At 46.5% G+C, this 26,298-nt stretch overlaps 1 protein-coding gene across 5 annotated transcripts in view; it reads right to left on the reverse strand.

The window, feature by feature from the left end:
* Positions 1–26,298, reverse strand: part of LOC140399163 (nuclear receptor subfamily 6 group A member 1) — a 684,364-nt gene that overhangs the window by 42,871 nt on the left and 615,195 nt on the right. For all 5 annotated transcript variants that reach the window (XM_072488435.1, XM_072488433.1, XM_072488437.1 and 2 more), the window contains one exon: positions 5,605–5,726. In XM_072488435.1, the coding sequence (XP_072344536.1) occupies positions 5,605–5,726 (122 nt within the window). The remainder of the gene's footprint in view (positions 1–5,604; positions 5,727–26,298) is intronic.

Raw genomic sequence — 26,298 nt, forward strand, 5'->3', positions numbered from 1 at the left:
TACAGGGGTTCTGGGTGGGGGTGGCAAATGTGCTTTCAAAGGTGGCGGGGGTCCGGGTCGAGCCAGGCTGGGGGTTGGCTATATTCGGGGTTGCAGAAGAGCCAGGAGTGCAGGAGGCGAGAGAGGCTGATGTTTTGGCCTTTGTGTCCCTAGTAGCCCGGCGAAGGATATTGCTTATGTGGAAGGAAGCTAAGCCCCCGGGCGTGGAGGCCTGGATAAACGACATGGCAGGGTTTATAAAATTGGAGCGGATAAAGTACGCACTAAGAGGTTCGGCTCAAGGGTTCACCAGGCGGTGGCAACCGTTCCTTGACTACCTCGCAGAACGATAAGGGAAATGGGGAAGGTAGCAGCAGCAACCCGGGAGGGGGGGGGGGGGAGGAGGGGGGGAAGGAGGGGGGGGGAGAGGAGGGGGGGGGGAAGAGGAGGGGGGGGAGAGGAGGGGGGGGGAGAGGAGGGGGGGGGAGAGAGGAGGGGGGGAGAGGAGGGGGGAGAGGAGGGGGGGGAGAGGAGGGGGGAGGGGGGGAGGGGGGGGAGGAGGGGGGGAGGGGGGGGGAGGGGGGGAGGGGAGGGCCCACGCGGGCCCTCAGGGGTTTCCTATAGTTGTTTGTATATTAGCTATTTATACTGGCGTGTGGGACTTCATTGTTTTGGAGAGTTATTATTTTGTTGTTGGCAGTTGCCGTTTAGTTAATATATTATTTATTTGTTAAAAAACAGTCATTATTTTTTATATTGTTTTAAAGTTGTAAAAAGGGGAAAATTCTGTACTGTTCTTGTTTGACCGAAAAAATTTGAATAAAATATATATTTTTTCAAAAGATGACTGAAAATTTGGAAAGATTAAGCTCAATTCACAACTGTCAGCATGGTTTTATGAAGGGTAAGTCATGCTTGACAAACTTGCTTGAGTTGTTTGAGAATGTAACCAGCAAGATGGATAAAGGGGAACCTGTGGGTGTGGTATATCTGGACTTCCAGAAGGTGTTTGACAAGATGTAAAAGACTGATCCAGAAGGTGAGATTGCAGGGAATTGGGGATAGAGTATTAGATTGGATTGAGGATTGGCTGTCTAACAGAAAGTAGAGGGTCGGATAAATGAGTCCTTCTCTGATGGCGAACTGTAAATAGCGGGGTGCCGCAGGGGTCGGTCCTTGGACCTCAACTGTCTACAATCTACATAAATGATTTGCAAGTAGGGGCAGAGTATAACATAGCAAAATTTGATGAAACTAAAATAGGTGTGAAAGAGAAGAAGAGAATAAAGAGTTTACAGACGGATATAGATAGGCTAGGAGAATGGGCCAAAATTTGGCAGTTGGGAGTTTAATGTGGATAAGTGTGAGGTTATCCATTTTTGGCCGTAAAAATAGCAAGGCAAATTATTATCTAAATGGGAAGCAGATTCAAAATGTGCCTGGGCAGAGGGATCTGGGTGTCTTTGTTCATGAATCGCAGAAAGTCGGTAAGTACAACATGTAATAAAAAAGGCAAATGGAATTTTAGCGTTTATTGCAAAAGGACTGGAGTATAAAAGTAGAGAAGTATTGTTGCAATTGCATAGGATGTTAGTGAGATCATATCTGGAGTTTTGTGTCCCGTTTTGATCTCCTTATTTAAGGAACGATGTGGTGGCATTGGAGGCAGTTCAGAGGAGGCTCACCAGATTGATTCTGGGGATGAAGGGGTTGATGTAGAGGAGAGATTGAACAGTTTGGACCTGCACTCTCTGGAGTTTATTGGAATCAGAGGGGATATGGTCAAGGTATATAAAATACTAAGAGGAATTGATAAAGTAAACGTAGACCAAATGTTCCTCCTTGTGAGGAAATCTAGGACAAGAAGTCTCAGAGACAGATTGAGAGGCACTAGATTTGAAACTGAGATGAGGAGGGTGGTGAATTTGTGGAACTCACTGCCCCATAGAGTCTAAATCATTAAATGGTTTCAAGAAGGAAATTGCCATATTTCTGATTTTAAAAAGAGTTAACGGGACATGGTGAGCAGGCAGCGAGGTGGATTTGAACCAGGAAGAGATCAGCCATAATCTGATCGTATGGAGGAGCAGGCTTGAAGGGTTGAATTGCCTACTTCTGCTCCCAATTCCTATGTTCAAGCCAGATTCTTTTCTCAATTGTTACACGTTTATATCCACTGGAAACAAACCAAAAGCAGGAATCTAGCAGACTTTTCTTCGTATTTCTGAGATTAGGGAGTCAAGGTTAATGTCCATACCACTATCTTAAGTAATATTAGTTTCTCAGCACAGACCAGATAATTAAGTCTTAGACTTTTCGTATATGTGTTGCTCAATATCACATATAGTTGCCCTTAAGGGGATCGGTACAAGGGTTCTTTATGCGGTGGCAACCATTCTTGGACTTCCTGGCAGAACGGTAGACAATGGTCAGTAGCAGCAGCAACCGGGGGGGGGGGGGGGGGGGGCGGGGGGCGTGGTTCTATTTTATTTTTGTTTATTTACCCTGGGGGATCTGAGGGGGTGTATATATTTGCTATGTTTGCTGTTTGTCAACTCGGGGTGTTAATTTATTATTTATGTATAGGGGGAGGGGGGCACGGGGGTTGTTTTACTTTGTTCTGTATTTAATTCTAGTGGGTTTCTTTTTCATTCTGTTTTTGATATTTTGTGAAAACCCTAATAAAAATTATTTTTAAAAAAAAATCACATAGTGCCAATTGTTAACAAAATCAAATATAATTATTTTTGAAGGCAGTTGGTGCATGCTTGTCCATGTAATAACATTTACTGGCATCCTTGTGATATGAAAGAACTGCTGATTTTGGCATAAAAAATAACATTAAAAACTTTTTAAAAAAAGTACCATACACTTTTCTCACAAGGTGATGCAAAGCATGCCATAAAAATACTACATACCACCTATAAAGTGAATTAACTCTAAATTAAAATAAAGTGCAAAAAGACAAACACTGCCCCTGTTATTGTTCAACTTTGTAATACTAATGCCATAAGTTGTGCATAAACCACCTGCTTTGAAGACAGGAATGTCTCAACCATGACCTTTTATCCAGATCATAACTCGTGTGTGGTCTATTGAGATTTGGGCTTTGATTGTACTGATTGTCATAGGGACTTCAGTTCACAAGGGGTCATGATCATCACCAGTAATTTGGAAGTACTTTTCACTTCCATGCCAGTGCAATTATAACGGACTTGCAAGCAGGATGCAAGTAACCAACTCAAAATTATATTAATGTATCTAACTGTTCACCATCAGTTATTCTATTTGTAGACATATTATGGATAGGAATTTCTTATGAATGCCAATTCATAATGCAAGGATTGTTCTCCAGAGGGCAATTTGGATATATGTTAGACATTATGGTAACAGATGGCAAAAAACAAAATTATCCTGCATTTTATTTTGCAGCACAACTGCTTGCCACAAACTCAATTCTACTGGAAGAATATAATGTGATCCAACCAATAATAAGAGCTCAATATAAGAAATGAATATAAAACAATAGTTACTTCTATAGAGCACATCCAACAATTTTGGCCAGAAACTTAGGCAGAAGAATGTATAAAATTGAGTTCACAGAGAAAAATGTTTTGTTCGAACATGTAATGGTTACAATGTTTGTCAATTTTGAAATCAGAGAACAATTCCCCGATGACAAGCAAGCAAAGAAACTATTAGTTATTTAAAACTAGATCCAAAACTGAAAAAAGCTTTGCATGATAAACAAATGTTTTAAATATATTGAGTGAATGCAACGGAAAAGTAGATTTAACAGAAGTATTAGTAATGATGATGCATTCTCTTAGCGAGAAAATTTCCAACCTTTAACTACCTCAACTCTTCAAGATCTGTGGGCATTAAGATGGAATTATTTCCACAAATGCTGGCAAGTTTATCATAACTTTTTCTATTTGAAATGCAATTACGTTTATCTGTAAGGACATTCTGAATTATGTTTTAACTTAATTACAACTTCAGATATACCTGAATACATAAATCAAAAGCCTGCATCATCTACTCCAATATAAACTCCCAATAGTACAGCTACAATTGCACCCTCTGCACGAATTTGATTGCCTGGCCATGAGCACCAAACAAGTACAGGGCATTTACAGCTACTGTCTGAGAAAAGAGGGGCGGAATTCTCTGAAAATGGGGCTATGTCCCCACGCCCCTGAGAAAATGGGCGCGAATCACTCTGGACTTTCCTGGAGGAAGTCCAGAGTGATTCTCCATTTTGAAGGTGGCTTGCAGGGCCCTGGAGTAGTCCACGCAGCTCCGGCTGCCGTTACGGGGCCCTACACTTCCAATCGGGGGTCCGCGCATGCACGTGGTGGCCCCGCGCAACAAGGCGGACCCACAATGCAAGCCACTCTGAGCTGCCGCCGGGTAGAACCATGAATGAACTATGCCGATGGGAACTCGGCCAGCTGCCGGCTGAGAATCGCCACGGGGGCCTCTTTCAATAGCCCCCGACCGGTGCCGTGTCGACTGCGCACGCGCGACTGGCGGCGATTCTCCGGTCCGTGGAGAATCGCGGGAAGGCATCGGACCCGATTGCGGGTCTGACGCCCCATTCTCCGCCCCACGCCGAGCGCGATTTCGGCGCGGAGAATCCCGCCCGATAACTAGATGGTCCCACTGGACCCCAAGAATATTGCAATGACCAGGCATCTTAGGGAAAGAAAAATACTGTGATGACAAAAATATGAAACAAATCTGATGCAAAGTCACAACATGAAACGTTAACTTTGGGCAGGACTTTCCCACCAGGCCGTCGCTTGCTATTCGGCGGCGGAGGCGGCCTGCCAGCAGGATCTACCCCATATCGCTGGGATACCCGTGCGTGGGACCGGAATTTCCCCCCACCATTGACAGCCGTAAATCCCGTCCTTTATTCTCTCTGCACAGACCTGCTGAGTATTTCCAACCTTTTTTTTAGTATCCTAGTATGGAATGTGGATACAGATAATAGTGATCAGGTCTTTAAAACAGGAGTGTTAAATGCTTTTAATCAAATCAGAATGGGTGTTTTATTACTTAACCAAATTACAGGCAAACTCTTTTTCTTTTGAATCATGTCCAAAACCCTAATAGCAGAGGCATTAAAATTGTCAGGTAATGGGGATCGAAACAGAACTGGGCTTTCTTTTTTTCCAAAGCTCCAGCACAAGTATTGCTGCCATGTATACCCACTTATAGACAAAAATTTACAGAGTTCCAATTGTGCTTTGTAGGTCCTACGCTTAATAAAAACATATTATTTGCATGTGTCCCATTGCTTTTAGAAGAGGATGATGGTTGGGAAATTGCAAACTTGCTGTCCTTGATTTTGTGACCAACGTTCCTCACCAAGAATGTTTTATTGGACAAACCAACTAAAGTTTCTTAAAATAGAATGGCTGGGGTTGACTTTAACTGTCCCTGCTGAGTGAGAAATAGAAAGCAACCAATTTCAAAATCTATTTGATTTTCACTTCCACTGATGACTGGTAAAAAGTTAAAATTGATTCCACTGTATTTAGGGCTAAAGCTGAGAATTAGGAAGAAATAGGAAGAATGAAAGTAACCAAAATTAGTATCATATAAAACTCATTATACCTTGATTAAGAAAGTTGATGGCTTTCATGCACACATACTCCTCATTGCTGACCTTCAGCTGTTGAAACTTTCTGAAGAGGTAGATTAACCGTTCCATGACTTCCATTCCTTCCTCACTGAATCTAAGAGAGAAAAATCATGATTCTTGTTCAGGTATTCATGATATTTACTCATTATTACAAATGTATATTTTAGTTTTAACACAAACAAATCAATTGTTATCAAATGTATATCTTATACTCATCTACACATCACAGTCACTCTTCTCTCAAAATTTATTATTAAAAATACATTTTAGTAGAGATGATGCCCTTAATTGAGGGAGGGACACTTGCCTGACTTTATATAAACTGTAACAGGTGCCTATTCAGCAGGCTAGGGATGTGTTCTCTGTTTTGAGATTTTCAACCTCTCTGTTGTGGAGGGTTAGGAGAGACCATTATGTCAGTTATGGAAATTGTGACGTACATTGATCATATTATAAAAATCTAGCCTATTATAGCTGCAAAAAGATCTACAATAACCAGTGGGTTTATTTTAAATGCTGTGATGTTGTTTGTAGTGCTGAATCAAGAGTTGTACTATTACCAATGTTTGACTTTGCAAGGACATAGTATCAGAAATTAAGAAAACTTTATTCATAATCACCAATATGCCAATATGTGCTATTTCTATATCATCCCAATTATAGACTGGGGTAGTGTAAAGGGCTGAGGGGGGGGGGCAAGTGTTTCTATATTGTGTTCAGGAGAATTTTCTACAGCAGTGCGTGTCTAGTCCAACAAGAATGGAGGCACTGCCAAAAATAATAATTTTTCTTATTGTCACAAGTAGGCTTACATTAACACTGCAATGAAGTTACTGTGAAAATGCCCTAGTCGCCACAGTCCGACGCCTGTTCGGGTACACTGAGGGAGAAATCAGAATGTCCAATTCACTTTATAAGCATGTCTTTCGGGACTTGTGGGAGGGACATTGGGAGAACGTGTAGACTAGGCATGGTTCTTGGAAATTAGGTGGGTCAGGGAGATCAGGTATCAGTGGGGGAACATTTAGGAGACAGTGATCATTGTATCATAATGTTTAAGATGACGGTAGAAAAGGACAATGCGCAGTCCAGATCAAGAATAATCAACTGAATAGAACTGACTTTAATGGAGCAAGAACAGAGCAGGGGCGGATAGACTGAAACCAAAGGTTGGCGGGACAACTGTTGCTGAACAATGGGTATCTGCAAAAAATAAATATGTTTGGGCAAAGTTAAGGTATATTGCCTTAAAATGGAAAGGTATGGCAAATAAATCCAGAGCTCCCTGGATAAAAAAGGAGATAGACATTAAGGTAAAGAAGAAAAAGTGTGTTAAGACAGGGAGAAAATACAATTGAGAACCAAGCTAAATACATTTTTAATTCATCTCTGGCCACAAGGGAGGTGCCAGAGGACTGTTTCAAGAAGGATGGTAAAGATAAACCAGGGAATTACAGACCAGTGATTCTCACATCTGTGGTAGGGAAACTATTGGGAGAAAATTCTGAAGGTGAAAATTAATCTCCACTTGGAGAGACAAAGTTTGATCAGGGATAGTAAGCATGGCTTTGTCAGAGAGAAGTCATGCCTAACGGGTTTGACTGAATTTCTCTAGGAGGTGATCAGCTGTGTAGATGAAGGTAATGCAATTGATGTAGTTTATATGGATTTAAGCAAAACCTTTGACAAGGTCCCACATGGGAGAGTGATAAAGAAAGTAAAATCATAATTGGCTTGAGGGCTGTTTGTGTGACTGGAGGCCAGTGACGAACAACAGGGATCAGTGTTATGTCTCTTATTGTTTGTGATATATATATATATATAAACAATATAGGTGAGAAAGGGGGGGGGGTTGGTTGGAGATGGTAAGTAAGTTTGCGGATGACACCAAGGTTGGTAGGGTGGTTAATAATGAGAAGAAGTAATTATGTTGCAGGAAGATACAGGCATATTTATCGGATAGGGAGATAAGTGGGAGATAAGTGGCAGATGGAATTTAACCCCGAGAAGTGCGAGGTGATGCACTTTGGAAGGAGTAATGAGACACGGGAGAACTCAGAAGACAAGGGAGAACTCAGTGAATGGCAGGACATTAGGAGAGGGTGCAGAGGAGATTCACCAGGATATTGTCTGGGATGGAACATTTGAGCTATGAATAGAGGCTGTATAGGCTCGGGTTGTTTTCTTTCGAGCTGAGAAGGCTGGGGCGGAGGGAACCTGATTAAGATTATGAGGGTGGATCGGAAACAATTGTTCCCCTTAGTTAAAGGATCAATAATGAGGGGGCATAATTTAAGGTGAAGGGCAGGAGGTTTAGAGGGGATTTACACCCAGAGTGAGAGTCTGGATTGCACTGCCTGGGATGGTAATAGAGGCAGGAAACCTCACAACCTTTCATAAGTATATGGATGAGCACTTGGAATATCATAACGTTCAAAGCTATGGCCGGGAGCAGGAAAGTGGAATTAGTATGGATTTAGTGTAGTTTTGTCAGTGCAGATTTGATGGGTCGAAGAGCTTCTTCTGTACTGTTTGACTCTATGACAGAAGGTTCAGAAGGGAGGGGAAAAGACAAGTAAGAAAAGTGAAGAGAGATTATGAGAAAAGGCTGGCAGCCAACATAAAGGGGAATTCAAAAGTCTTCTACAGGCACATAAATAGTAAAAGGGTGGCAAAAGGAGGAATAAGGCTGATTGGGGACGGAAAATGGGATTTATGCATGGAGGCAGAAGGCATGGCTGAGGTATTAAGTGAATACTTTGCATCTTACCAACTCTTACAGATGCACCATAGAAATCATCCTATCGGGCTGCATCACAGCCTGGTATGGCAACTGCTCGGCCCAAAAACGCAAGAAACTTCAGAGAGTCATGAACCCAGCCCAGTCCATCACACAAACCTGCCTTCCATCCATTGACTCCATCTACAACTCCCGCTGCCTGGGGAAAGTGGGCGGCATAACCAAAGACCCCTCCCACCCGGCTTACTCACTCTTCCAACTTCTTCCATCGGGCAGGAATACAAAAGTCTGAGAACACGCACGAACAGACTCAAAAACAGCTACTTCCCTGCAGACTCCTAAACGACCCTCTTATGGATTGACCTGATTAACTACACCCCTGTATGCTTCACCCAATGCCGGTATCTATGTAGTTACATTGTGTACCTTGTGTTGCCCTATTATGAATTTTCTATTCTTTTCATGTACTTAATGATCTGTTGAGCTGCTCGCAGAAAAATACTTTTCACTGTACCTCGGTACACGTGACAATAAACAAAATCCAATCCAACCTGTCTTTACAAAGGAAGTAGATGTTACCCAGGCCATAGTGTCAGAGGAGAAACAGCCACTACAATGATTCTAAATTGACAAGGAGGAAATATTTAATAAACATCAGTACTTAAAGTTGATAAGGCACTGGGACTGGATGAGATGCATCCAAGGATATTGAAAGAAGTGAGGGTGAAAATTGCAGAGGCACTCATGGAGGTTCCAGATGACTAGAGAATTGCAAACTTTAGCCTTGTTCAAAAAAGGTTGTAAGGATAAACCGAGCAATTATATACCAGCCAGTTTAATTTCAGTGGTGGCAAAACCTCTAGAAATAATTGTTCAGGAGAGAAATAATAGGCACATGGAAAAATGTGGGTTGATTAGGAAGAGCCAGCATGGATTTTTAAGGAAAAATAGTGTTTAACTAACTTGTTGGGAGTTTTTTGATAAGGTGATAGAGATAATTGATGAGGGTAATGCTGTTGACGGCTGTACATGGCCTTCCAAGAGGCATTCAGTATAATGCCTCACAACAGACTTGTGAATAAAGTTATAGCTAGTGGAATGAAATCTACATGGATTCAAAATCAGCTGAGAAATAGGAAATAGAGTAATGCTGAATGGATATTCTCAGGCTGGAGGAAGGTTTGTAGTTCCCCAGGGGTCAGTATTGGGTCCTTTCTTTTTCCTTACATGTGCTAATGATCTAGATCTTGGTGTGCAGGGAACAACATCAACGTGTACAGCTGACACAAAACTTGGAAGCATTGTAAACTGTGAAGTTGATGGAGTGTGTAGATAGGTGGCAGATGAAGTTCAATGTGGAGAAGTGTGAGGTCGTTAATTTTGGTAGAAAGAACATGGAGAGATAATATCAAATAAGAGGTACCTCTCTAATGTGCAGGAGCAGAGGGACCTGGATGTATATGTGCATAAGTCATTAAGGTGGCAGGACAGGTGAGAGAGTAGTTAGTAAAGCATTCAGAATCTTAGTCTTTATTAATAGTGGCATAGTGTACAAGAGCAAGGAGGTTATGGTGAACTTGTATAAAACACTAGTTACACCTCAGCTGGAGTATTGTGTACAGTCTTGGGTGTCACACTTTAGGAAGGATGAGGGCGCATTGGAGAGAATGCAGAAGAGGTTTACAAGAATGGTTCCAGGATGAGAAACTTCAGTTATGAAGATAGATTGGAAAAGTTGTGACTGTTCTTCTTGGATAAGAAAAGTTTAAGAGGGGATTTAATACAGGTGTTCAAAATCATGAGAGGGCTGGGCAGAGTAGATAGAGGGAAATTTCCTGCCCATAAAAAGATTGAGAACGAGAGGGCACAGATTTGCAAAAGAAGCAAATGATATGTGAGAAAAATCTTTTTCACATAGCGAGTGGTTTGGGTCTGGAATGCACGGTCTAAAAGTGTGGTGGTGGCATGTTCAATCAATACATTCAAGAGAGCATTTGATGATTATTTTAATAAACAAAATGTGCAGGGTTATGGGAAAAATAGGAGAATTGCACTAAGCCATAACGCTCATCTGGAATGCCGGTGCAGACACGATGGGCTGAATAGCCTACTTCTACAACATAACAATTCTGTGATAGACTGCAGATGCAAAGTTGCGCACACGAGCAATTTTTAAAGAATGAAGTGAAAATCCTACCATTTTATATAATGAATTTGGATCATTTGTTAGCTTTCACTGAACACTTGTCACTTTTATGAATTTCTAACATTGATTATTACTTTCTTGCTTTTGTGTTATGTTCCTCCCATAGCCTCGCTTGCTGGGCAAAGCTGTTACTGCAGTGTGACCTCCACAGTTCACAATTTTCACTCTTTCAAACAATTCAGAATTGATTCGTGGAATACATTTAAGTACTTAAACCAAGATGGTTTTCTATTTAAATATGATTTTTAAAAAGTTTTTTTTGCAAGGCTTCAAAGCCAACATTTTAATGACATCATTCTGCATGATAGGATGCCAATTATATGAGGTGGTTTGCTAAGGCAACAGGGTACAGATCAGATAGAAAGTCAAACCCACCTGCAATAAATATTCTTGCCTCAATGGAGGAGGCAAATAAGATGGACATGGATACACATTAAAGATGCCATGGAGTTATTTATGTACAAAATTATTTGTGAACAGACTGAAATAAGAACTCATTAGTGCCAAGTTTGAGATTGTCACTGAATGGTGCAACTGCCCCCAGTTCTGCAGCCATTCATATTCTGTGTGTCAGAACAATGCAGCTAACCTTAAATAAAATGTTTAAAACTTCCAAAATTTGATAAGGAAATAACAAAAGACATAAATCTGGTTTGCATTAGTGATGGAAGACAGGCAGAATTTAAGGCGGCAGAAATTACCACTTCACATGCATAACTTTGAATAGAGCATAAAAACAAATCATTCTTCCTTGATAAAAATCTTCAATAATTTTGACATACTGGAGTAATTTAAAAAAAAATTCATATGCTTTAGGTTGTAAAACAATTTGTAGCTAGAGGATAGTAATTTACGTTCTGCAAATCTGGAATACAAATACTTGAATATGTTTCAAAGTTTTTACACAATTTCTGAGAAAGTTTGCAACTTGTGTGCCTCAAATATTTATTCTCTTTTGAGCTACAGCTTATTTATTGTAATTAAACTAATTCTTATTAATTTACATATACTTCAAACTGCCGATAGTACAGATCTTGGTGTTTTCATTTGGAATTTATTTACCAATAATGCAATGTTAAAACAGCCTTTCCAAATCACAAAGCACACAAATTTCAGACAGAACAAACCAGCAAATAACAAATACGGGAAATAAATAGGTTTATTCTGTCTGGATTTTGAGGGAAAAATTATTAGAATAGAATGTCACATTGTTCCTAGAGTTCCTGAACATCTCAGTACTAAGGTATTTGAATGTCAAGAGGTTGCCTACAGCAATATTTTCACAAATGTATATTTTTTCATTCAGCAAACATATCAGAATGCAAAGGATAATAGTTGACGGATATATTGTGACAAAGCGGCTGTTTCCAGTGGGGGTTTCGCAGGGCTCAGTAATTTGTATGAGATATATCAATGATTTGAACTTAGTAGTGAAATTATTGAGAAGTTTGCGGATGATACAATAATTGACAGTGTGGTTGATAGTGAAGAAATAAAATGTAGAATAAGGTATTATTGTACTGGTCAGGTGGACAGAAAAGTGGCAAATTGGAATTCAACCCAAATAAGTGTGAGGTGATGCATGGGGTGGGGGTGGGGAGGCAACCAAGTCAAGGTAATACATAATAAATAGCAGGTATTTGTACATTTATCACAATTGTACTGAAGCACAGAGTGCAATTTGATCTATGTAGACAACGTAAATACAATTTCACCATTTGTAACAATCTTTAAAATGTCTAATGTTTCTTTGACTGTATTGAAGCGCCTCAAGAGCAACATGGAGTATGTAGAGAACCTGAATTTTATTGCGCTTTGTGTGATGGCCACTTTGAAATGTTTGTAATGTTCTTGAAGTACTTTTTTGCAAGTTCCTTGGTCTTTCCAATATTTAGAGAGAGATTGTTTTCGGTACACCATGCGACCAAGTGATTTATTTCCCTCCTATAGTCTGATTTGTTGTTGTTTGAGATGCGGCCCACCACAGTCGTATCATCCGTAAACTTATAGATTGAGTTGGCGTTAAATCTTGCCACACAGTCATGTGTGTATAGGGAGTACAGTAGAGAACTGAGCACACATCCTTGTGGGGCTCCAGTGTTGAGGACGATTGTGGAGGAGGTGCTGTTGCCTATCCTGACAGATTGCAGTCTGTTGGTGAGGAAGTCGAGGATCCAGCTGCACAGGGAGATGTCAAGTCCAAGATTGCGGAGTTTGAATTGGGCCCGGCTCCGTGAATTTTATTTTATGAGCCTGGTGGACAGGATCAAGACTGATTTTGTTGAGGCGGGACAGCCTCCCTCTATCATTAGCAGGTCGGGTGCAGGTGGTAAAGATGAATGTTTTGCAGTGGTTTTTTATTCCAGTGTTTACCAATCTTCTTGCCGAAGGAGTTTTTTTATGGGGGTGGAATGGTTGATTTCGTCATTTGTCTGGGATTCGGAAGACAGTGCTTCAGAGACGGCGACAGTCAGGGGGTTTGGCTCTGCTGATTCCTACATATTATTATTGGATGGCGAATGCCAAGAAGTTGCAAAGCTGGGTAGGGAGCCGGAGGTATTTTAAGTGAGGATGGAAGCAGGCTCTTGAAGGGGGTCGGGCTTGTGGGTTAGGTATATGCTGGTGGGGGATTTTGCAAGGAAGGTTTTCTCGATGTTTCCGCGACACCACTGTTCTCGTTGTTGGAGCGGGTGTTGTCAATTATGAGATTAGAAATGGGAGGGGGGTGGAGGGCATCATCTCGGCAATTTATGGGAGGATTTTTGGAGGGGGTTAAGGCTAAGTGGGAGGAGGAGCTGGGGACGCGCTGGAGTAGGAGTTGTGATGTGAGGTGTTACGGAGGGTGAACACCTCAACCTCATGTGCAAGACTGGGGTTATACAGTTAAAGGTGATGCGCAGGGTGCAGCTAACGAGGTCAAGGAACAGCTGGTTGTTCGAGGGGGTGGAGGATACTTGCGAGGGGTGTGGGAGAGCCAGAAAAAAGAAAATTCGATATGTTGACAGCAGACACTAAGGCAGCCTGCGTGAAGCTCATTCATTCCCTTCCCCACCCAGCGAACTGGAAGCAGAGAATTAAAAAACATTGGCCCTACATATCCTGGAACTTCAGAGCCAGTCCCAGGACTTTCCCAACATTTGATTGCCTTGACGCCGACTATTTCCTCCTGTAGTTGACATGTATGATGTCAATGCCAGAGACGAGAATGGAAATTTGCAGGAAACCAGATAGTCACCAGGGACGAGTGAAGAAGATCTGTACCCAAGGTACGTGAGTAAAAGTATGGGGATCAGTAAAGTCCACAATCTTCCGGGTGCGGCTATGCAGAGCTAGGTCGCATATTCGGTAGCTCCCGCTTGGAATGGACTTTTGGGCTCTTTTACAGGGCCTCCATGGCATTTGTTTGACATTTCCCGGTGTGGCAAGAAGACTGCAACATTCCCCTGACAGTGTCCCCCAGGAATGTTATGTCTTTTGGCTACCAGACCCGGCAGAAACAGTAAAAGATTTGGCTGCAACAGGATAAACCGGGCCTCTTCCAGCATGCAGGCGGGGGAAGGGAAAGCTTAAAGCTGCAAACTGACCCGAGGGCTTTTATCAAAGGTGAATTCTAACAGCAGAGGGAACAACTGTGAAAAGATCTCACCAAGGCCACTGAAGAAGCGGGGACGAGGCTTCCGGTGGCGGCCATGGAGGAGTAGGTCACGCATTCGGCAGCTCCCGTCTGGAACGGACTCTTAGACCTTTTTCAGGAGTTTCCACAGACATTTTGGGGCAGATTGGTGAAGCGAACACTGCCAAAAGGATTCCCTCTCGCGACTTCCGGTTGCGGCTATGCGGAGCTAAGTCGCACATTCGGCGGCTCCCGCAAAAACGGACTTTTGGGCTCTTTTCAGGGCCCCCAAGAGCACTTTTTCGACGTTTCCCGCTGTGGGAAGGAGTTAATAATAGCTCCCTGTCAGTATATGGCTTTAACTAGGAGCGGGGTGACAGAAAAGGTGGTGGTGGACCAGGAGAAGGGAGGGAAGAAGGACAAAATGGCAGGGGGCGGAGACCAGGCAGCGTGGAGGCAGTGGGCGGAGGAGCAACAGGAGGGTATCCAGCGCTGCCTCAGAGAGATTAAAACGGACCTGCTAGAGCCGATGAAGGCTTCTATTGATAAGCTGCTGGAGACACAGATGGCCCAGGGGGTGGCGATCCAAGAGGCTCAACAAAAGATCTCTGACAATGAGGACGTGATCTTAGTCCTGGCGGTAAAGGTGGAGGCGCACGAGGCGCTCCACAAGAAATGGCAGGAGCGGTTCGAGGAGATGGAGAATCGGTCGAGGCGGAAGAATCTGCGGATTCTGGGCCTCCCGGAGGGGCTGGACGTGGGGGCCTATGTGGTCACCATGTTAGACTCGCTGATGGGAGCGGGGTCCTTCCAGGGGCCCCTGGAGCTGGAAGGGGCCCATAGAGTGTTGGCGAGGAGGCCCAAGGCTAACGAGCCTCCGCGGGCGCTGCTGGTGCGGTTCCATCGGTTCGTCGATCGGGAGTGTGTGCTCAGGTGGGCCAAGAAGGAGAGGAGCAGCAGGTGGGAGAACGCGGAGGTTCGGATATGTCAGGACTGGAGTGCGGAGGTGGCGAAGAGGAGGGCCGGGTACAATCGAGCGAAGGCGGTGTTGCACAGGAAGGGGGTGAAGTTTGGCATGTTGCAGCCGGCGCGACTGTGGGTTACCTACAAGGACCGGCACCATTATTTTGAGTCTCCGGAGGAGGCGTGGGCCTTTGTTCAGGCCGAGAAGCTGGACACAGACTGAGGGTCGGGATGGGCGATTGGGGACTGCGGTGGATATGTTATGCCTATTTTTGGTTCGGGGGGGGGGGGCCTTTGCATTGTTTTGGGTTTCTTTTTCTCTGTGTTTTTCTCTTTCGGGTTGGGGAGGGTGGATGGGGCAGGTTGGGCACTGTTTTGGTTGGTGGCGGGGCCTGGTAGGTGGAGAGCGCGGGATTTTTTCCCGCGCCGAAGACTGGGGGGGGGGGGGGGTGCGGGGAAGCGAGGATTGTTTCCTGCGCTTAGAACGGAGTGGGAGAGTCTGAGTGGGGAGTGGGAGAGGAGGGTGTGCCACACAATGGGAGGAGTCGAAGGGGAGGCGGGAGTGGCCGGGGTCAGCAGGAGTCCGCTGACTTGCGGAAGTGCAATGGGGGGAGTAAACGAGCTAGGAAGGGTCCTAGCCCCGGGGGGGGGAATCGAGTTGCTGCTGCTAAGATCAAGGAGGAGCTGGAGCGGGTGGGGTGGTTCGAGACGGGGGTATGCCGCTGTGGGGAACGGGCCGGGTGTGGGGTGCGGGCGCGTGGCTGGCCGAGGAGGGGGTCATGGCTAGTCGGCGGGGGAGGGGGGCGGGTAGCCCCCTGATCCGGCTGATAACCTGGAATGTAAGGGGACTGAATGGGCCGGCTAAGCGGGCCCACGTGTTTGCGCACCTGAAGGGGCTCAAGGCGGATGTGGTTATGCTCCAGGAGACACACCTGAAGGTGGCAGACCAGGTAAGACTGAGGAAAGGGTGGGTAGGTCAGGTGTTTCACTCGGGGCTAGATGCCAAAAATCGAGGGGTGGCGATCTTGGTGGGAAAGGTGTTGTTCGAGGCGTCGAGCATTGTGGCAGGTAATGGCGGTAGGTACATAATGGTAAGTGGTAAGTTGCAGGGAGAGAGGGTGGTACTGGTCAATGTATGCTCCGAACTGGGATGATGCGGGTTTTATGCGGCGTATGTTGGGTCGGATCCCAGACGTGGAAGTGGGGGGCCTGATAATGGGGGGAGACTTTAACACGGTGTTGGATCCTGCACTGGATCACTCCAGGTCTAGGACGGGTAGGAAGCCGGCGGCGGCTATAGTGTTGAGGGGATTTATGGACCAAATGGGAGGGGTGGACCCTTGGAGGTTTGCAAGGCCGGGGGCTAGGGAATTTTCATTCTTCTCACATGTCCATAAGGCTTATTCTCGAATCGACTTTTTCACTTTTGAGGAGGGCGCTGATAGCGAGAGTAGAGGATACCGAGTATTCGGCAATAGCCATTTCGGACCACGCCCCGCATTTGGGTGGACTTGGAGATGGGGGAGGAGAGGGACCAGCGCCCGCTGTGGCGCTTGGAGGTGGGGCTGTTGGCGGACGAGGAGGTGAGCGAGCGGGTCCGAGGAAGTTTAGAGAGGCACTTGGAGACCAGCGACAACGGGGAGGTCCGAGTGGGGATGGTATGGGAGGCACTGAAGGCGGTGGTGAGGGGTGAGCTGATCTCCATCAGGGCCCACAAGGAGCGGAGGGAGCAGGGGGAGAGGGAGAGGCTGGTGGGAGAGATGGTGAGGGTAGACAGGAGGTATGCGGAAGAACCTGAGGAAGGATTGTTGAGGAAGAGGCGCAACCTCCAGGCCGAATTAGACCTGGTGACCACTAGGAAGCCGGAGGTGCAGTGGAGGAAGGCCCAGGGGGCGGTCTACAAGTATGGGGAAAAGGCAAGCCGGATGCTGGCGCATCAGCTTCGGAAGCGGGACGTAGCTGGGGAGATCGAGGGAGTTAAGGACAGGGGAGGGAGCGTGGTGCGGAGTGGGGTTGGCATCAATGGGGTCTTCAGGGACTTCTACGAGGAATTGTACCGATCCGAGCCCCCACGGGAGGAGGGAGGGATGGGCCGTTTCCTGGACCAATTGAGGTTTCCAAAGGTGGAAGAGGGACTGGTGGCGGGACTGGGGGCCCCGATTGGGCTGGAGGAGCTGATCAAAGGGATAGGAAGCATGCAGGCGGGGAAGGCACCGGGGCCGGACGGTTTCCCGGTCGAGTTCTATAAAAAATATATGGACCTGTTGGGCCTGCTGTTAGTTAGGACCTTCAATGAGGCAAGGGGGGGGGGGGGGGGGGGGCTTTACCCCCGACGATGTCCCGGGCACTGATCTCCTTGATCCTGAAGCGGGACAAGGATCCCCTGCAATGTGGGTCTTACAGACCGATTTCCTTGCTAAATGTAGATGCCAAGGTGCTGGCGAAGGTCTTAGCCACGAGGATTGAGGATTGTGTGCCGCAGATCATCCATGAAGACCAGACGGGGTTTGTGAAGGGGAGACAGTTGAACGCGAATGTGCGGAGGCTTTTGAACGTTATCATGATGCCGGCGAGGGAGGGGGAGGCGGAGATAATGGTGGCGATGGACGCTGAGAAAGCCTTCGATAGGGTAGAGTGGGGGTGCCTGTGGGAGGTGCTGAAGAGGTTCGGGTTTGGGGAGGGGTTTGTCAGGTGGGTTAGGCTGTTGTATGAGGTCCCGATGGCGAGTGTGGCCACAAATAGGAGGAGGTCCGAGTACTTTCGGTTGAACCGAGGGACGAGACAGGGGTGTCCCCTGTCCCCCCTGCTCTTCGCACTGGCGATTGAACCCCTGGCTATGGCACTGAGAGAGTCGAGGAGCATAGGGTGTCGCTTTATGCGGACGACCTGCTGCTGTATGTGGCGGACCCGGTGGGAGGAATGCCAGAGGTAATGAGGATCCTTAGGGAATTCGGGGACTTTTCGGGGTACAAGCTCAATATGGGGAAGAGCGAGCTGTTCGTAGTTCAGCTAGGGGACCAGGAGAGGGGGATTGGCGAGCTCCCACTAAAAAGGGCGGCGAGGAGCTGCAGATATTTGGGGGTCCAGGTGGCCAGGAGCTGGGGGGGCCCTGCATAGGCTTAACTTTACAAGGCTGGTGGAGCAAATGGAAGAGGACTTCAAGAGGTTGCCGCTGTCCCTGGCGGGTAGGGTGCAGTCAATCAAAATGACGGTGCTCCCAAGGTTTTTGTTCCTGTTCCAGTGCCTCCCCGTGTTTATCCCGAAGGCTTTTTTCAGGCGGGTTAACAGGAGTATAATGGGGTCTGTGTGGGCGCGAGGGACTCCGAGGGTGAGAAGGGAAGCGGAGTAGAGATAGGGGGGGGCTGGCGCTGCCCAACCTCTGTGGGTACTACTGGGCTGCCAATGCGACAATGGTGCGCAAGTGGGTGATGGAGGGGGAGGGGGCTGCATGGAAGAGGCTGGAGACGGCATCCTGTGTGGGTACGAGTCTGGAGGCGCTGGCAACGGCGCCGCTGCCGCTCCCTCCAAGGAGGTATACCACGAGCCCAGTGGTGGTGGCGGCCCTCAAAATTTGGGGGCAGTGGAGGCGGCATGGGGGGGAAGTTAGGGCCTCGGCGTGGACCCCATTACGGGGGAACCACCGGTTCGCCCCAGGAAGAACAGGTGGAGGGTTTTTGGGGTGGCACAGGGCAGGGATACGAAGATTGGGGGACCTGTTTGTGGACGGGAAGTTCGTGAGTTTGGGTGAGCTGGAGGAGAAGTACAGGCTCCCCACGGGGAACACCTTCAGGTACTTACAGGTAAGGGCGTTTGCCAGACGGCAGGTGGTGGAATTCCCACGGCTACTGCCACACACAGTACAGGACAGGGTGCTCTCGGGGGTGGGGGGGGGGGGAGTGGGGAAGATCTCAGAAACTTACCAGGTGATGCAGGAGGAGGAGGAGGCCTCGGTGGTGGAGTTGAAAGGTAAGTGGGAGGAGGAGTTGGGAGAGGAGATCGAAGAGGGGACGTGGGCAGATGCCCTAGGGAGGGGGAACTCTTCCTCTTCATGCACGAGGCTCGGCCTCATACAGTTTAAGGTGCTGCACAGGGCACACATGACCGGGACAAGGATGAGCAGGTTCTTTGGGGGTGAGGACAGGTGTGTTAGGTGCTCAGGGAGCCCAGCAAATCACGGCCATATGTTCTGGGCATGCCCAGCGCTGGAGGAATTTTGGAAGGGCGTAGCGAGGACGGTGTCGAGGGTGGTAGGATCCAGGGTCAAACCGGGCTGGGGGCTCGCAATATTTGGGGTGGCAGAGGAGCCGGGAGTGCAGGAGGCGAAAGAGGCCGGAATTCTGGTCTTTGCATCCCTGGTAGCCGGCAAAGGATTCTCCTTCAGTGGAAAGATACGAGGCCCCCAAGCGTGGAATCCTGGATCAGCGATATGGCAGGGTTCATTAAATTGGAGAGGGTGAAATTTGCCTTGAGAGGGTCGGTACAAGGGTTCTTTAGGCGGTGGCAACCGTTCTTAGACTTTCTGGCAGAACGATAGACATTGGTCAATGGCAGCAGCAGCTCGGGGGGTAGGGGGTGGGGGGGTTACTTTATTTTTGTTTATCTTATTTACACTGGAAGGGTCTGAGGGAGTGTATACACCTGTTGTCTTAAGTCGGGGTGTTAATGTTAATTTATTATTTAGGTACGGGGGGGGGGGGGGGGGAGGGGTTTGGGGGGTTGCTTTTTTAGATTGTGTTTTGTACTTAACCCTGTTGGGTTCTTTTTTTTTTCTCATTTTGTTATTGATATTTTATGAAAACCTTTAATAAAAATTATTTTAAAAAAAAAAGTTAAGTCCACAATCAGTAGTCAGGGAAAGCTAAAGGCCAAGAGGAACAACATTTGAAAAACCATGAAGTAAAACTGAAGTCAATGGAACAGAAAGTCAGACATGTTGCTAGTATGCGGCGAACTATCCAATATCTCGATCTTCCGGTGGTAGCCATGGAGGGAGTGGTCGCACACAGGGCAGCTCTGGCTCGAAGGTGTTAGTTTGAGCTCTTTCTTTCCAAAAGTGGGGTAATTTCGACAGGAAAGTGTAGTGGAGAAGTTCTCCCCGTGAGTGGCATATCTTCTGGTTACCAGACCCAGCAGAAAAAGGTTAAAGACCTGGCCAAGGATTTGGGAGAGACCTGTGGCGCAGTAGGAATTGCGAAGATGGCGGAGGAGGAAGGGCTGTCGCAAGTTGGAAAGCCCCAGATGGAGCAATTGATGCCGCTTATTAGAGAAGAGTTCCAGCAGCAAAAGCAGATGCATGAGGGTCGTTGGAAGATCATCGAGGGAATGGTAGCACCCCTGAAAGGAGCGATGGAGCGAGTTCAGAAAAATCTGGAGGCATAGGGGTTGCAGATTCTGGAGAAGGAGAAGGTAATCTCCAACTACAGTGATTGGGCGGAGCGGAGGTGGGGCTCCTGGGGAACCTTTGCAAGTCGCTAAGGGTAAAGGTAGAGGAGTGGGAGAACAGGTCCAGAGGGCAGAACCTGTGTATCGTTGGCCTGCCTGAGGATGTGGAAGGCACAAGTACCATGAGATACATTTCAAGGATGCTCACGGGGCTGGTGGCGGAGAGGGTGTTAGACAAGGCACCAGAGGCGGACAGGGCACAGAGGCCACTAAGACAGAAGCCGAGAGTGGGGAAGCCACCGCGGGCGGTGACTGTGAGGCTCTATATGTTTGTGGAGTTGGAAAAGATCCTGCAATGGACCAGGGAGAAACGGAACTGCGAATGGAAGGGGAACAGGGTTTGAATATTTCAAGATATAAGAGCGGAGCTGGTGGAGACGCGTGCCGGATTAAACGAAGCCAAAGGCAGATTTGGTTTGGGGTACTGGTGACTTTCGATGGCTGGGAGTACTATTTTGAAATCCAGAGGAGGCCAATGACTTCATCAGAGACCATAAATTTGGGGAGAACTGAAGTTGATGGGAGACGGAGGTGCTGGAACAGCTGAGATTAGGAGGGAGGGTGGGGGCCTTTTTTCTGGTGGGGTGATTTTGCTGTTGTGGTTGTTTGTTTAGGGGCAATAAGTTTGTAAGGGATCAATTGCCCCAACCCCTCCTGCCACCTGTGTTGCTTTTCTTTTTTGTGGGGGTGACTTGTCTTTGTATGGGTGGGATCCATGGGGAGCAGTTTGCATAGACCAAGGAGAGAAGGGTGGGAGAGGGGCGGAGGGTAGGTGGGAGGAGCCTTCAGGCAGGAGCTGCCATGTTGGCAGGTAATGGTGGTGAACGGAAGTGAGTTGGGAGTGCGAAGTGGCAGTTTTGGAGAATGAACGGGGTCATGGGCGGAAAAGGGGGCCAACTTCGATAGGCCCGGTTCAGGGCGAAATCAATGGAGGTATAATTGGAAGGTGATGATAATGGATGGTAGAGGGGACTGGAGGCGTAAGCCTCCGGTAAGGTTCGTAACATGGAATGTACGGGGACTGAACAGGCCGGTGAAGAGGTCGCGGGTCTTTGCGCGCTTGTGAAGCTTTAAGGCAGGGGTGGTCTTTCTGCAGGTGATGCATTTCCGGGTGAAGGATCAGGTTAGGTTGAGAAACGGATGGGTGGGTCAGGTATTCCACTGATTCAAAGTCACGAGGAGTAGCTATCTTGCTGAGCAAAAGGACGGGGTTTGCAGTGGCCAAGGAAGCGTGGGAACCGGGTGGGAGGTACGTGATAGTGAGCAGGGTGTTGGAGGGGATGCCGGTGATGCTAGTGAGTGTCTACCCGCTGAATTGGGATGACATGGGGTTTGTGAAGGGGTTTCTGGGAATGATTCCGGACCTAGATACACATTAGTTGATTATGGGGGGAGGGGTGATTTTAACTGCATGCTGGAAACCAGGGTGGATAGGTCGAGCCCCAAGTCAATGGGAATGTTGTGGATGGCAAAGAAGCTGAGAGGGTTTATGGAAAGGATGGGAATGGCGAATCAATGGTACTCCTCCTCCTCGCAAGCGTACAAGGTATAGTGTAGAATCGACATTTTTCGTAGTGAACTGAGTGGTGTTGGTGGGGGTGGAGGGGGCAGAGTAAGCGGAAATTACGCGGGAATCGTGATCTCAGACCATGCGCTGCACTGCTTGGAGGTTAGACTTAGCTCAAGACAGGAGCAGAGGCCGGGATAGAGGTTGGATTCGGGGCTTTTCGGATTCGGATAAGGGGTTCTGTGAGATGGTGTGGTTGATCAGAGATTATGTGGAGTTAAATCAGATTGGGGAGGGGTATCGGCTGCCATGCTTTGGGAGGCATTGAAGGTGGTGGTTCAGGGGGAGGTTATCTCATTCAAGGCACACAGACTGGAGGAAGGGGGAGGAATTTAGACGGTTGTTAACCAGAAAAGCGGCAAAGGAATTCAAATCCCGAAAAGTGTTAGGTAATGCTTTTGGGAAGGACAAACAAAGTAAGAGAATACTCATTAAATGGGAATATATTGAGGGGCTAAGGAAGTGAGAGACCTTGGAGTGCATGTCCACAGGTCCTTGAAGGTGGCAGGCAGGTGAACAAGGTGGTCAAGAAAGCATATGGAATTATTCCCTTTATTAGGCGAGGCATTGAATGCAAAAGCAGGGATGTAATGATGGAACTGTGTAACAACAGTGGTTAGCCACAGTTGGAATTTTGCCTACAGTTCTGGTCACCACATTACAGAAAGGACGTAATTGCTCTGGAGAGAGTGCAGAGGATACTTACAAGATTGTTGCCAGGGCTTGAATATTGCAGCTACAAGGAGAGATTGGGTATGTTAGGGTTGTTTTTTTTGGAAAAGAGGAGACTAATGGGTGACCTAATTGAGGTGTACAAAATTATGATGGGGTCTAGATAGGGTAGACAGGAAAGACTTGTTTTCCCCTAGCTGAGGGGTCAATCACCAGGGGGCACAGATTTAAGATGATGGGTAGAAGGTTTAGAGGGAACATGAGGAAAAACCCTTTCATTCAGAGGGTGGTGGGTGTCTAGGATTCACTTCCTAAGTTGGTACTTGAGGCTGAAATGCTCAACTCATTTAAAAGGCGCATGGCTCTACATCTGAAGTGCTGTAACCTGCAAGGCTACGTATGGACCAGGTCCCGGAAAGTGGGATTAAAATGAGCAGCAAATTTATTTTTTCTCTTTAGCTGGTGCAGACACGATGGGCAGAATGGTCTCTTTCTGCACTGTAACATTCCTATGCTTCTAGAATTTAAATAGTGGCCACTGCTTAAAATAGTAAGTTAAAAGATTCTTAATTTTAAAATCCATATTTTTAATTAAGCTCATTCACAACTGTACAGTGATCTAATTGTACTTGCATTTATTATTTAACCAAACAATTCCGTTGTTATGTTTGAACACTGCTCAGTCCATCACACAAACCCACCTCCTATCCACTGACTCTGTCAACACCTCTTGCTGCCTTGGGAAAGCGGGCAACAAAATCAAAGACGCCTCTCACTCGGCTTACTCACTCTTCCGACTTCGTCCATCGGGCAGGAGATACAATAGTCTGAGAACACGCATTAAACGTGCACTAACAGATTCAAAAACAGCTTTGTCCCTGCTGTTATCAGACTCCTAAACGACCCTCTTATGGATTGATCTGATCGCTTCCCACATCTTCTCTACCGAGTGGTACTACACCCGATGCCTGTGTCTGTGTATTTATATTGTGTATTTTATGTTTTCCCTATTATGTATTTTCTTTTCATGTACAGAATGATCTGTCTAAGCTGCACGCAGAACAATACTTTTCACTGTGACAATAAACAAATCTAATCCAATCCAACATTGTGGATGTACCATTTTATTTTCTAACTTTACAGCAGATTTGCTGAAGCTAAACAAAACATTATGCTTCTGCAACTCATTCTGGTTCTAGTGTGTATAAAATCAGTTGATTGGTGTTCTCCTCTCTTCTGGTCCACACCTTCTTCCAATCATTCTTTATGTGTCAAAGTTCTCCATTGAAACATGAGACAATTTTAATTCTCCCGCCCAGCAGAAATGGAATAGATAGTTAAAATCAGATGGTAGTTCCTCCCTACACCTTTCCCATTCTACTTTCCTTCCTCCAACGAAACAACTCATTCTGTTAGTCTTTAAAAAAGAAATGAGCTATTTGTTGAGGAAAATATGGAGATCCAAAACAGCTTTCCTAATCAAGAATCAAATGTTTTTAACACCACAAGTACTAGGTGCCAAAGGGTAGCCTAATTGAAGTATATGATACAAAAATACCACAATGGTGTGTAACGTAATTGTTTCAAATTGTAGAGGACGTATTTGGTAGACTTATTTCTAAAAAGATAATAAAACAGAGGAACAATTTTTCAGCATCCTATAAAAGCTATATTATTTGTTTTCTTTCTGGCAGTAATTTTAGCATCAATACCAACCTGCTTTCACTAAAAATGTTCTCTTCAAACTCTGATAGATTTGTAATACCCTATGTTTTTAGCATCCACTAATGAAAGTAATCAGGAATAATTGGTACTAATAATAATCTTTATTATTGTCACAAGTAGGCTTACATTAACACTGCAATGAAGTTACTGTGAAAATCTCCTAGTAGCTACACTACGGTGCCTGTTCGGGTACACTGAGGGAGAAGTCAGAATGCCCATTTCACCTAACAAGCACGTCTTTCGGGACTTGTGGGAGGAAATCGGAGCACCCGGAGGAAACCCACGCATACACGGGGAGACTCCGCACAGAGTGACCCAAGCCAAGAATCGAACCCGGGTCCCTGGAGCTGTGAAGCAACAGTGCTATTTACGATACTTAACAGAAAAAATAAACAAGTGTCTACTTGTTTTTTTTGAGAAAAAGATATCTAGTTCATTCTAGGTGAAAGACCAAGATATACAGTGCAGAATTCAAGCACTGAAAAAAAGAGCAGAGATGGTCTGGTCTAAACCAAGTGACTATCAAACTTTTTTCAGTATCAATGTAGCAACTGCCATACCTAGTAATAAAACATAGAAACAAGAAATATTGTGAAAAAAAGAATACCCTATAGACTAAAGTGGTCTGACAAGCTTATTCTTGAATCTTTTCTAAAGGTGAAATAAAAATTCAAACAGTGCCTCCATGGATATGGTAACAGTACTCAAGTCTTTGGCACAGGTGGATGTGAGGCAGAATAAAGGTGCAGGAGAGCGAGGGGAAGAGATTGACACTCTGGTGTATGGAGATAAGGGCCAGAACTGGTCGAAAAATAGGGACCAGTTGGTTAGAGCTAGTGCGGCGCCTGCAATGCACATGGAGATGGTGGAGCAGCCCTGCCGACTCAATGGTCAACGGACCAACTGGTGAGCTTCTTGAACGAGAAGTTCACCCAGCAATGGAAGGAGAGTCTGGAGGACCTGGACCGGGCGGTGGATTTGATCAGGGCGGTGGCCAACCGTTTGGAAACGAGGCTGGAAGCCCAGGGCCAGATGATCCAGAAGATGAAGGAGGTGGCAGTTTGCTTTGATGGCAACGGAGATGGGGCTGAAGCGCGATCAGCATAAGCGGCTTCAGGAGAAGTCAAAGACCTAGAGAACCGGTCATCCCGGCAGAATACAAGGATCATGGGCCGGCCGGAGAGGAGTGAAGGAGCCGATGCTAGCGCGTACGTGGAGAGGATGCTGGAGAAGCTGCTTGGAGAGGGTGCGTTTGCACGGCCGTTGGAGGTGGATCGAGCGCACAGGGCGCTAATGAGGAAGCCCCAGGGGAACGGACCGGCGAGGGCGATGGTGGTGCGGTTGCACCAGTTCCTGGACAAGGAGCAAATTATGAGGTAGGCCAGGCAGATGAGGCGCTGCACTTGGGAGGGCAGTGAAATCCGAGTGTACCAGGACCTGGGTACAGAGTTGGCCAAGAGAGGGAGCGAGCTTTAACAAGGTCAAGGCAGAAGACCGTGAAAATGACTGTCCTCCCCAGATTTTTGTTTATCTTTCAGTGCCTCCCCATCTTCATCCCTAAGGCCTTTTTTAAGCGGGTGAGTAGGATCATTTTGGGCTTTGTGTGGGCGAATAAGACCCTGCGAGTCAGAAGATCGCTGTTGGAGCGCAGTCGGGGTGGGGGGGGGGGGGGGGGAAGCAGCGCCAAACTTTCGCAGCTACTACTGGGCGGCCAATATAGCTACGATTAGGAAGTGGG

This window comes from Scyliorhinus torazame, chromosome 22 (genome assembly GCF_047496885.1).
Source record: "Scyliorhinus torazame isolate Kashiwa2021f chromosome 22, sScyTor2.1, whole genome shotgun sequence".
Classification (NCBI taxonomy): Eukaryota; Metazoa; Chordata; class Chondrichthyes; order Carcharhiniformes; family Scyliorhinidae; genus Scyliorhinus; species Scyliorhinus torazame.